The sequence below is a fragment of the Rhincodon typus genome, chromosome 25, assembly GCF_021869965.1.
Source record: "Rhincodon typus isolate 14 chromosome 25, sRhiTyp1.1, whole genome shotgun sequence".
In the NCBI taxonomy this organism is placed as follows: Eukaryota; Metazoa; Chordata; class Chondrichthyes; order Orectolobiformes; family Rhincodontidae; genus Rhincodon; species Rhincodon typus.
In genome coordinates, this window is record NC_063356.1 from 25,924,650 (window position 1) to 25,938,290 (window position 13,641).

Here is a 13,641-nt window from a genome sequence, read left to right on the forward strand (position 1 = left end):
ACTGCACCAACTAATTAAGTTGGAGAGATCACAGCAATTTATCAAGGTGATGCTGTCAAAACAGGAAAGTAAGGAAGATTTTACAGATACAGAACAGTGTGGTGGGGTCACCTGTACTGCAATCCCAAGATCACTGGTGAGGCCGTCTTCATGGGTATGAAACATGGCTATCAGTATCTGCTCGGCGACTCTGCATTGTTATGTAATTCGGAGTCTGCCTTGGAGGATGCTTACCTGAAGATCAAAGGCTGAATGCCCTTGACTGCTGAATTGTTCCCTAACTGGGAGGGAACATTGCTGTCTGGTGATTGTTGCGTGGCATCCATTCGTCCATTGTAGTAGCATCTGCATGGTCGCGTCAATATACTGTGCATCGGGGCATCCTTGCCTGCAGCATATGAGGTGGGCATCATTGGCCGAGTCACATGAGTGTCTGCCGTGTATGTGGTGGGTGGTCTTCCCACGTCTGATAATTGTATCCAAATCAATGATCTGACACGTCTTGCAGAGGTTGCCATGACAGGGTTGTGTGGTATTGTGGTCGATGTTGTCCTGAAGGCTGGGTAGTTTGATGCAAACAATGGTCTGTTTAAGGTTTAGTGGTTGTTTAAAGGTGAGAAGTGGAGGCGTAGCAAGATCTTGGTGAGATGTTCATCATCACTGACGACACACACACACATCTCCATCAGGTACACACACCTCAGTACCTCACTCTACTGCAAGTCCATGGATAACCTCACGATGCTGCACATCTCTAGCTTCCACCCCAAACATATTAAAGAAGCCATACCCTACAAACGAGGCCTGCGCATACACAGGATCTGCTCAGATGAGGAGGAACGTGACGGGCACCTGAAGGTTTTGAAAGATGCCCTCATTAGAACACAATATGATGTTCAACCCATCGATCGCCAGTTCCAATGTGCCTTAGCGAAAAACTGCAACAACCTCCTCAGAAGACAGACACAGTATACAATTGGTACAGTACACTTCGTCGTCCAGTAGTTCCCTGGAGCAGAGAAACTATGCCATGTTCTTCACAGCCTTCAACATGTCATCCATGAGGATGAGCATCTCGTCAAGATTTTCCCTACGCCCCCACTTCTCGCCTTCAAACGGCCACATTAGCTTAAACAGACCATTGCTCGCAGCAAGCTATCCAGCCTTCAGGACAACATCGACCACAACACCACACAACCCTGTCATGGCAACCTCTGCAAGACATGCCAGATCATTGACATGGATACTACCATCACATGTTATGTACACGGCAGATACTCATGTGACTCGGCCAATTTTGTCCACCTTATATGCTGCAGGCAAGGATGCCTTAATGTATGGTATATTGGTGAAACCATGCAGATGGTAAAACAATGGATGAATGGACACCATGCAACAATCGCCAGACAGGAATGTTTCCTCCCAGTTGGGGAACCCTCCAGCGTTCAAGGGCATTCAGCCTCGGATCTTTAGGTAAGTGTCCTCCGAGGCAGACTCGGAATTACATAACAATGCAAAATCACCAAGCAGGGACTGATAGCCAAGTTCCGTGCCCATGAAAACAGCCTCAACAGTGATCTTGGGCTCATATTGTGCTACAGCTGACCCCACCACACTGCTCTGTAGCTGTAAAATCTTCCTTACTTTCTTGTTTTGACACCATCACCTTGATAAACTGTTATGATCTCTCTACCTTAATTAGTTGGTAAAGTTTTGAATTACTTATTACACTCTCTCACACTTACTCACACATATACACACACACACACACTTTCATACATGCACACATACACACACACACACTCTCATTCTCTCTCTCTCCCCTCACATTCTTTTTTTGGAAAAAAGCACACAATTTGTAGTTACATTCAGTATTGTGGCATTTTATAAATTCCAACTTTCTGAATAAAACCAGCCTGAATCCAGGTTAAAACTCTGAGACAGATTCTGAACAAGGTCTCACACCTACAATTCAGTATATGACCTGAGATGTCACCTTTTGTATATTCCCATCGCTCTGCCTGATTGTCATGACAGCACAGCACTAACATTGACTTTACAAATACTTTACTTACTGTCTAACATTCTTGATCACCTGCAGAGACTTATTATCTGCCTCTCCACTCACACCAGTTGTATGATCATTTGATCTCTCTGCCTGTAAACTGTGTCTGCGTGTTTTCCTCTCTCACTGCACCTGACGAAGGGGCTGCACTCTGAAAGCTTGTGTGATTCCAAATAAACCTGTTGGACCATAACCTGGTGTCATGTGACTTCTGACCTAGCTCATCAAGCTGCAGAGCAGAAGGACTTGATTCGATCAGTACCAGATTAGGTCAGTATTGACAATGATGATCCTAGTGGAGAACTGATTGGGCAATTCAATTAGTCCCAGCACCTCAGATTTAGAAGTTAGTAAATAAGAAAACTGGGATCTCATGTTAGATATTCTGTTAGGGCTAAATATATACATATTGAATCAGACTGAGCTGTGATATTCTGCCCCACTGAACATTGTTCATTGGGATGGGGCAGGAAACACTTTCTTCTATCACAGGGGTTGAGAAGTGGGGATTGTTTGCCTCAGAGCTGAGAGAGGTAATGGGAAATTTAATAAAGATTAACATTCTGATTTTCCATTCTTATGACTTCACACTTCCAGCATTATATTCCGTTTGCCATTTGTTGCTTACTGAATTAATCTGTTTATATCTCAGTGCAGCCTCTTTATGTCCACCTCACAACTTACATTCGCATTTAGCTTCGTATCAGCAGCAAATCTACAGGGAAATTTTATGCCCTATCCCCCACCAGATTTGAAGGTGGAGGGGTAGGTGGTATGTAAAATATGTGGCTAGCCCAGTATCTTCTCACCCATCTCTGAGCTGGCGCAATATTATGGTAGGTGGTCAAGGTGTCAGCCAGCTTGCTTGCCATTAGAGCTATTGAGCTGCAAATAACATTTCTAAAACTTGTTTCTGCTTCTCCTGCTGTAATACAGTGGGAAAAGGATAATGGAATGTGAGTGACCAACTTGCTACTTTCTCAATTTGTGGTAAAAAATAGGAAGAAAGGTGGGTGCCTCCTTTTGTGGTAGTCCCTTGGGCCCAGCCAAACAAGACAGTACTGTACTGTCCCTCCCCTTTCTCCATGGTTCATCGCTCAGTTACTCTCAGATTCCTTTTTTTCAGTCAATATTTAATGCACTTTTGCTGGTTTCAAAAGCACACCCAATCCTTAGAGTTATTACTATTCTTTGCAAAGTTATTAAATCCCTTCTTTAAATATAACACTATCCTCAACTTCTTTAGTAAGCCACAAATGGATACTGTCCCTGAGTTTTTGCCTGTCAACAGGAAGTATTTTCGTTCAAAAAATTGAATTGGGGCAGCACAGTGGCTCAGTGGTTAGCACTGCTGCCTCACAGTGGCAGGGACCCCGGTTCAATTCCACCTTTGGGCATGTGCAGAGTAGAACATGCATATTTCTGCAATGCAGTTTATGAGTGCTGGGTAAGGGTTCATGACCCATCCAGCCCATATCCATCAAACCTATAAAAGGCACACCCCAAAACTGGAAAGCCTGAGAACGTGGTCAGGAATTTAGAAAGGGACCAGTAGCCAACTTGGTGAAAATCTAGTTGAAAGTGACATTTCCTCTACACAGATGCTGCCTCACCTGTTAAACATTTCTGACAATTTGAGGGACTTAATTTGTAGGTCATAAATCTATGGATTAGATTCTGACCAGGAGAAGAGTGATGGAGATGGAAGCAGTGGAATGTGGAAGGTAAAGAAAAAGCTGTCCTACTTACTGAAGCAAGGGAAATTTTGCACCTGGTCTAACATTGCATCAAAGTTCCACACTTTCATATTTAGCTTGAGGCACTGGTCATGAGGAAGATTGATGAAATTATGACTATAGGGTTGCGGGTGCCTGTGATCTCAATGGTTTTGAAGAGTTTAATACGGTGGAAATTTTGACTCATTCACAACCCAATTTCAACCAGGAAGCTGCAAAGTGGTAGAAATAGTCTTTTCGTCCCAATAGAAGACCAATATATAAAGGAGGGTAGGTTTTCTAACCAAGAACCACTTCATGGAAATAAGCACCAAATGTTCACTTTGAAAGAATTTCAACAAAATATTTTGGAGCCGTTTTAACTATTTCACCTGACAGGAAACTGTGAAGTGCAGACTGAGGTCCAATTTCCCATCAGATCTGATTTTAACAAAGGGTGAAATCACGATCCTATCGGTTCCATGACTGGTGCGTTTTTGGTTAAATGTGGATCCATTGTCTGAACACCATAAACAAAAGCATGTTGTCATATGAAAAGGAAGGTTTAAAATTACTAAATGCTGGCAGCTGAAACTTTTTTTTCTGATTGAATAGTGCATAGACTTCATGGCTGTGTTTTCATTTATTGTCATGTTTCTATTGTATTCTATATTATGTATACTTTTCTATAAATATATTCTTATATTCTATTGCATATTGCAAGTAGTTTTGGCCACTGCTAATTCCAGGTCTACATGTCCTTTGTGATGTCCTTCCTATGTGGCAGGTTAATCAAGTATGCATGTTGGGTTCTCAGTGTCAACAGCACCTCTCAGAGACTGAAGGAAAATAGGTGCTGCAGTTTTGCAATAGGACAAGTCAAGAACTGAAAATAATTTCTCAGCATTCTCTATTATCAGTACAGTTACGAGGGGCAGGAGTCAGCAAAGGAAGCATACTTGTACCTGCACGCATTCAAAATTGAGGTACTAAGTAAATATTTGACATAGAAGATCAAGGAAACTTGGAACAAGTACAACACCCACACAGCCCCTGTTCTTTTATGCTTGACCATGTTCCTTATTTTTCAATGCATCTCCACTAAATATAGCAGCTCCCTGTCTCCTGAGTGGAGGACCACTTCACAGGTTGCACTGATGCTGCCCAAAGCTTACTGTTAAAAGGGATATTGTGGAGATCATCAAATATTTCTATGTGCAAATAGTAACAGAGTTCCATGTATCCTTGCCTTATCCAGTCGACAGGAAAGTGACTAGCATTGACAGAAATGTTTTGTTGTCATTGCAGCGAACAGTTTTGCTAATTTGCAAACATGTAAGATGTACTAAGTTAACAAATAAAGAGGCCTGATGGAGCTCCTGGGGAGTTCTAAGGTCTTGGGACAAATTATTTCATTTTGTCTGTTTATCCCATAATTCTTCAACAGAGACGGATGCTAATGATATCAAATGAACTACACAGCAGATGGAAAGAAATCAGCAGGATGCGAATCAGCATACTTTGTTGCCATGGAGGGAATCACCGACAAGCCAGATCCTAGCTAGAAATCCACAAGTCAGCTTCCAGTTGCAACCAGCAGCAGAACCCTGGCTAATCTTTCTCTTCTGTGACGCAGAAGCCAAGTTGTAGGGGGTAAAGTAATTCAAAGTATCCCTACACAGAGTTATCTCAATTCCCTGGGCTAGACAGCATTATAGGCTGATTCCTGTGAGAGTCACACAGTTTCACCAACAAATCTGCTTCTCCCCCACATTGTTTCTCTACTTTTTCTTGGAATGACATTATCTAAATGAGCATAGAGTGGGGATCTAACATAGTTTGCCCATTCAACAGGCAAACTCATAGCATCTTCACAGGACCAATAGAATTGATATTGATTTCAAAATTTCAATTCTTATGTTGTTTGGGAGTTTCAGATGATAACAGGAATTATTATCAAGAATTTCTTCCATAAAAGTTCATGATCGCAAATATTTACCATACAAAAGTTCTATTATATCATTTCCACACATTGTTTCAACTCTAAATGTTCAAAAATTTATTTCATATCTATTCTATCGAATGAAATTGTTCTATACAAAAGTGATTCCTCTGCTGCTGAGTCATTCCAATCTCACCTTTCCTGAAGACGTGTGTGTTTCACTGATTTGAATGATGTGGAAAATGTTGATGAAGGGTCCATGCTCTCTGTTGTATGTTGACCTTGGCAGCTCGCAGTATATGCTGGAATGGAAGCTAGCCCAGGTTGTACCATGCTGTGTGCTGCATATACTTCAGAACAAAGCAGGCCTGCGATGAGACTACCTGCTGGCTCCACGATGCTGTGGCTAGTTTGGATGCAAAGGCACCCTTAAATGGCAATTCATCTGTAAATTATTAGAAATGAAAAATTTGTTGTGGTGAAAAACATTGCATACTCATCACAAAGTTCCAAGTCAAATTGCAGTTTAGTGTGCGGAATATTTAATATCTTTGAGGATATCTATATCCATACAATTATAATACCTTTTAAAACAATACTTTGTTATATCTTCCTTAAAGGCTATTGTGCAATTATTGCATAAGCTAGCAATAATTCTTCCAAGCTGCTCACTGAATACAGATATTGAAACAAACATGTCATAATCTTTAATGTTAATGCTGAAATTTCAACAAAGCAAAATATAAACTTAAAAATATCAAGTTTGCATAAGCTTCTCCTGCCTCCTGCAATTCCTTTACCTAAAGTTTGATGAAAGGGATCAGGTTTGGGTGATTCAGGATTTCAAGATTTTATTCAAAGTGATTCAATAAATGTTAGTCATATAGTTAGTTACAGACGTTATTTGATAAGCTACTATGGTTAACCAGCCTTCTACAAGATTATATTTGTATTGTTTTGGCTTTTATAAAGTAACCTTGAATGTAGAGTAAAAATTTGGAATGTCTGATATGGATTTCAGTAATTGAAGACATTCTTAATTTTAAACTGCGATGTGCAATGGTGGAGAGCACAACTACTACTTATTTAGTGATATGGTTAAAAGCAGCACAATTTCTATATTCTTTTTGTTTCCTGACTGCAATGTCTTTGTAGTGCATTACAGTTGGTGTTCAATTTATGTTGAAATGGAATTGCATCAAAAGGAGAACAAAACTCACTGGTTGGGGCATAACGTACAAAAATTGTCAAGTCATGCTGCAGCTGTGTAGAACATTAGTTAGGCCACATTTGGAATATTGTGCACAGTTCTGGTCTCCACACTACCAGAAGGATATGGAGGGTCTGGAGTGGGTACAGAAAAAATCTACCAGGATGTTGATTTGACTTATTTACCGTCATGTGTATCTAAGCACAGTGAAAAGATTTGTTTACGAGCAGTACAGGCAGATCATAGTAAGCAAGGACATACAGATCATAGGGTGGAAAAGAAAACTTTGACAGAGGTGTACAGGTTACGTGGCACAGGGCGTGCGCTGGGCAAGAGCAACACTAGCAAGATCAGCACTAGTGAAGTTAGAGAGTCCATACATCAGGCCAATAACAGCCAGGAAGAAGCTGTTCCTGAACCTGCTGGTGCGTGTGTTCAAGCTTCGTATCTTCTGCCTGACGGAAGAGGCTATAAGAGAGCATTACTGGGTTGCGATGGGTCTTTGATGATGTTGGCAGCCTTTTTGCAGCAGTGAGCGTGTAAATGGAGTCCATGGATGGAAGGTTGGCTTCTCTGATGGTCTGGGCTGTGCACACAACCTTCTGTAGTTTCTTATGGTCCTGGGCAGAGCCTTTATATTTTGTTTCACAAATTAATTATTTTTTTCAAGATCTAAAATGTCAGTAGTCATGAGGTTTAAGTAGGTGTTGGAAAATTAGTGGATAAAATTAATTCCTGACATAACAAATATATGTTTTTAGTTAAAACTGGGGAATTTTACTTTTCTCCTGTCCTATTTTCACTTGCCTTGTTGTCTCCTGAATGTACTAACTCCCATAGACACCAGTTACTACTTGGTGTTTCGTCAAAGTATTTGACTTTTATTGTGAATATTGGCAGGTTACTTAAAATTTGGCGAAAGGTAGGGAATCACAAACCTGTGAGCAATCAGGATTCAAGTAGGTTTTTGTGTATAAATTGGATTTTGAAATATATATTAGTGTGGGTGAATCACTATTCTTCAATATAATAGGGCACACCAATTAACATGTTGATAGTAGAGTTCTCTAAATTTTAGCTTTATTTGAATATTCATTCATAGGACATAGCATTGCTGCCTGAGCCAACAGTCATTGCCCCAGTGGGTAGTTAAGAGTCAACTGCATTACTGTGGATCTACAATCACATATAGGCCAGAATACAGATTCCTTCCCTTAAAGGACATTAATGAACTGGATGAGGTTTTACAAACATCAGTAGTGGTCACCATAAAGCTAGCTTTTTATTCCAGATTTGTATTGGATTCAATTTTTACCATTCATCGTGGTGTGACTTGAATCAATGTCTCCACGTTTTGGGTTTTGAATTACTAGTCCAGTGACATTACCACTATTAATTAGTACACAGTAAAGCATGGGCTAATAAACTAAAGCCACCAGGGAGTTGTTAATGTCAAAGGAAAGATTAAATTATATTTCTCAGGGGTCAGTACCAAGATCACTGCCCTTTTAGATAATTGTTAATGCCTTAGTATACAGATCATAATTTAAAAATTTGTAGATAACATGGAACTTACAAATCCAGTAAATAATAAGGAAACTCAAACAGACAAGAGGATATAGCCAGGCTTGTGAAAAGATTGGGCAAGTGGCTGGTGAAATTTTATGCAGAGAAGTGTGAACTGATTAATTTTGATATCAAAGGAGAAGTAACACAAAGAAAATGATGGAATGCATGTGTGGGGTGGTGGGATTTGGAGGGCAATACAGGAATTGAGATACCTGTACATGCACAAATTTTTGGAAGTGGCAAGACAACTTGAGAAAGATGTTAAAAAAAGTGAATAGCATCCATGGCTTTTAATCAAAACATGGAGTACAAAAAAAATGGGTGTTATGGTAATTTTTAACAACACCATACATTGGGAAGGATATTCATGCCTTATGGTACCAAAGTGAAGAGCTTCACTTGTGTGAAGAAATTGGAGATGTTCTCGTTAGAAGAAAAATGTTGAAGAGATGGTTTGCTAAAGTTGTTCGAGATCATGAACAGCAGAAACTTCATGGAAGGGTTGACAATCAGGGGACCCAGATCTAAGGTGTATGGCAAAGGAAGCTGGGGCAATATTAGGAAACGTTTCTTTATGCAATGAGTAGTTGTGATCGGGAATACACCAGCTGAAGTGGAGATGGAAGAAGATTTAGTGGTGGTTTTTAACGGAACAGGATAAATACTTGAAAGAGAAAATATACGGTTTTGCAGAAAGAACAAGGGAGTGGGGCTAAGTGATTAGCTCTTTGGCACAATGAGCCAAACTATCACTTTGTGTACTATATTAGTCCATAAATCTCTGGCAATAGATCTTTTTGTATATTTTGTGATGCACAGATCAAAAGCAGATTCATTTGCACACAAAGTCTTGTAAATTGCTTTCGTGGAAAAAGGTTTATTACAGGATTCATACATTAATAGTCATCTTGCAAGAGAATGTTCTAAAGACATGCCATAATTCAGGATAAGAATGATTGTTAGATTGCATGTATTTTTGAAGTTGGATATTACCTTTAGAGTAAAGAAAATGTGAAATAAAGAGAAAAGAGCAATGAAATAACATTTGAGGCATTTTAAACCACCACAATAGTTACTCTAACAGAGAAAAAGGAGATACTCCTGCAAAGCTCAAGTCTTAAAACAATATTTAGTTTCTAGTATGTTTTGTGAATGAGACACGTATATCAACATGTATATGTAGATCTATAGGTTTTTTGATCTAATGGAGATGGTAATTAAAAACATTGAACAGAATTGAAAATTCAACATCAGTATGGTCAGGCTGGATGTGTGATTGATCACTGTAGCTTGTTTTACTGCAAAGTTAAATATTCTATTCAATACTGAAATAAAATCTGGCACTATTCTGTGCACATCACGTGTATGATTCAAGTCATGTAACGTGGGACAGCTTAATAAAAGGCACACAAATGCTGTATCTCTGAAACAAATAGACTATACAATTGCTCCATTACTAGTATTCCTTTGCACTACATCCAACTAAGATCATAATAATGTAACGGAAAATAAGAACATGAAAATGCCATCAAAAGTTATCTTTCCACTCTTATTGCATTCAGTTACATTTTCAGCCTCTCATAATGTGGATAATTAATGCTATTGCTTATTCTGAATTTCTTATCACTCTTTTTTGTTTTATATAAGTTTCAAGTTAGATTCATATTGTTTGTTTGATACCCACTGCTTACACACCCCCAGTCTTATCTGAGGTCACTAATGGTAATATTTAAAGCCATGTAATATTTTACATGTATCAGTGATGTTATCTTAATTGGCTAGTCTATATTGTATAAAACAATTTTTCCAATACTCTTATTGATTATCCCTGTTCACACTTGCAATTGGACTTGTTGCTCTTTTCTAAGCATGATATAGCATTTGGTCATTTATAGCTGACACTTAGAAAGGAATAAAAATCAAGCAGCTGTTCTTCATTTAACAGGAATTTACAGCTGGAAGAATTTCATTGCAAATGGATAGTATGATGAAATTAAAAAGATTTTGGATTTTACACGCCGTTTCCCTAAGAGAATATTCCGTACTTACTTAAAAGGGGTTGACCATTCTAGAAACAAAACTGTGTGCAAGATTATAATTCATCATGGTAATTGGAAAGGATTTTTTGGAGTCTCTCGGAGCTGGACTGTCTCCCATAGGATGAGTGTATCCGGAATGTTGTACAAATTGATTATCGATAGCAAATTTTAATTCTACCAAGCTTATGGCAATGATCATGAATGCTTGCTAGTGTTAAACATAAGCAAGATGTTGAAACAGAAGATAGGAAAGTGTGTATCTATTCTTGACTAACAACTAGTTCATTTGAATTTCAGTTTACCATTGTATAATCCTCCATTTTTCAGTCTCATAAACTAGGAGATAGCGTCTTGTGAAAATTATTAACATATTGTAGATAAACATATCATAATGGATATATTGTTCATACTGGTCATAACTTAAGAGAAAGTACTTATACTTCAACCGTCTGTTCCTTTTATAAATATATTCAAATTTAATTTAATTACGGTAACTTTAAGCATGAGTTTTAAAAGTTTCAATCCTACATAAGGCTTATTTTTGATATGAATGCAATCATGTTTAAAGCAAATCTAGAAATAGTCTGTTGTTAAATTACACCAAAGGTGAAAGCAGAGAAAAAAAACATTTCATCCATATGGCCCTCCTTCATTGGTCTGCCTTTGATAAAAAAGCCTCAGAATGCTTAAACAATTTTCAGAGCAAAGCAGTTCTATCAGTTCACAAAGGAAGTTAGTAACAACGCAGTGGATCTACTTTTATCAGTGGGCATATAGTTTGAAAAAAAAAACTATAATTAAAGTCATTTGTACATTCTGTTGCATTCAGTATAAAAATCTATTTATGAATCTGAGAATTTCGTCCCAGCAAATTCTGCTCCATTCAGATGATACCAGACAGATAAACAAGTGAATAAACTTGTTACATTCTACAAAAGAAAATGCAGTTATATTTGTCTTTTCTCAAATTATGTTGGATTAATCTTACTCTATTTTCTTAACATATAATTACGATACAAGTAATCATTCTTCTATCACTGTTATAAAGCAAAGTGCTACATCATTTTAATCAAATGAAAAGAGGAAATAGTTCAAAAAGCTACTTACCAACAAAAAGAATGTATTTAAAATGTGTTTTACACCAGCATGGCAGCAGCTGACTGTTGCTCAAACCGAGTCCATGAAGTTTATTTCTAAAAGTGCAGAGAGTACACAATAGAATGAGGCAGAAAAAGGGCAGGAACAGGCATGTACTTTAAAGAGTTTCACAATTCCATCGGCACACTTCACACTGCAATGCTCACAGGAGCAGCAAAATTGGACTTTGAAACCAGTTCAACTGCACAACTTCTCAAGTTTAAACCCACTCAAGGCAAAGCCAAATTTCTGCCCCCCTTGTATTCTCTGTTTGCTGCTCTATGTACTCACCTACAGTTAAAGTTAAAATATTCAGCAGAAAATTGGTATTTTTTCCCCTTTTCACTCTCTCTCTCTCTCACTCTGTGGTAATCCCTGCCTATAATGTACACTGCTACATTTTCCTGAATGTACAGGAAGCTGCTTCGCTGCTTATCAGCAGAGAGTTACTTCTCACTGCTGCTTCCTCCCACACCACCTACACACGGGCCTACGCACTTTTATCATTCTACTTCATTTGCAAGCTGAAAAGGTGAAACAAAGGGTCACATTAAATGTTCAAAGCAAAAGAAAGGTGAAATATTGGTGGAAAAGCCTAATACATCTATTTTAGGATGTTGCAACATTTTGAATGCCCATGTGAATCAGTTGCCAAGTGTGTTAGCTTTACACATTTATTGATGTATTTAAAAAAAAAACACAAACACCAAACCACCAGTTTATGACTCAGAAACATTTAGTTTAAGATATAAGTTTCCTCTTTTAAATTAAGAAACCAACATAACTTACATATAGAAATATGGCGCTTAACTGCAACGCTTAAGAATATTTCTCATACTGGAAACATGTTTTTATACTAACCATGTGCAACATATAGTTAACCCATAATGTTTCTTGATTTTGAAGGAAAATATATGAAGCTCAGCATTTGGAGTTGAAGGTGCACCTCAGTTGAAATATTTACATTGCAAATCTTTCTTAATATATAACTCAATTTGTAAAATCAGCATGTACTTTGTGTGACTGGGAATAAGGAAATGTGTTCTAGTTTTATTTGAGAAAGAAATGAATTTCTTTCAGATCTTCCATTTGGATTTCTTCCAATTATCTGAAAATGGATAAAATCACCTTTGCATCTTGCTGTCAGCTCAAGCTCTGGTTGAGAGTGGGTCTATGTCCGAAACCTCAGCCTTCCTGCTCCTTTGATGCTGCTTGGCCTGCTGTGTTCATCCAGCTCTACACATTGTTATCTCAGATTCTCCAGCATCTGCAGTTCCTACTATCCCTAATTTCTTTCTTCCATTTTGTTAACAAAACAAAAACACATAGTCACATAATCACAGAGTGATTCAGCATAAGCCTTACTAAGTTTTATTATTGTTATGGGAAGGACATTGTTAAACTGGAGAGAGTTCAGAAAATAATTACCAGCATGTTGTCAGGAATGGAGGGTTTGAGTTATAAAAATACACTGGAGAGGCTGGGGCTTTTTTCTTTAGAGCGTAGGAGATTGAGTGGTGACCTTATTGATGTTTATAAAATCATAAGGGGCATAAATAAGATGAATGACAAGGGTCTTTTCCCTAGGGTGGAGGAGTTCAAAACTAGGAGGCATATTGTTAGGGGGAGAAAAATGAACAAAAAAAGACATGAAAGGCAACTTTTTTTACACAGAGAGTGTTTCATGTGTGGAATGAACTGCCAGAGAAAGTGGTGGTTGCAGGTACAGTTACAATGTTTAAAAGACATTTGGATAAGTTCATAAATAGAGCAGTTTGGAGGGATATGGGCTAAGTTCAAATAGGTGGGACTAGTTTAGTTTGGGAACATGGTCGACATGGATTGCTTAGGCTGATGAGTCTGTTTCTATGCCGTATGACGTTATGACTCTATGACTATACTCAGTAAACATGTTTGATTGCAAAATTGGAACAAAGGTCCAGACATTTAACAACATTAAAACA

At 38.3% G+C, this 13,641-nt stretch overlaps 1 protein-coding gene across 1 annotated transcript in view; it reads right to left on the reverse strand.

Moving 5' to 3' along the window:
* Positions 1 to 12,086, reverse strand: part of ptprr (protein tyrosine phosphatase receptor type R) — an 80,971-nt gene extending 68,885 nt beyond the window's left edge. Inside the window, exons 1-3 of the mRNA XM_020535789.2 lie at positions 11,969 to 12,086; positions 11,648 to 11,733; positions 5,919 to 6,167 (exon numbers count right to left, since the gene is read on the reverse strand). Of these exons, the coding sequence (XP_020391378.1) occupies positions 5,919 to 6,055 (137 nt within the window). The 5' untranslated portion in view covers positions 6,056 to 6,167; positions 11,648 to 11,733; positions 11,969 to 12,086. The remainder of the gene's footprint in view (positions 1 to 5,918; positions 6,168 to 11,647; positions 11,734 to 11,968) is intronic.
* Positions 12,087 to 13,641: the final 1,555 nt, after the last annotated feature.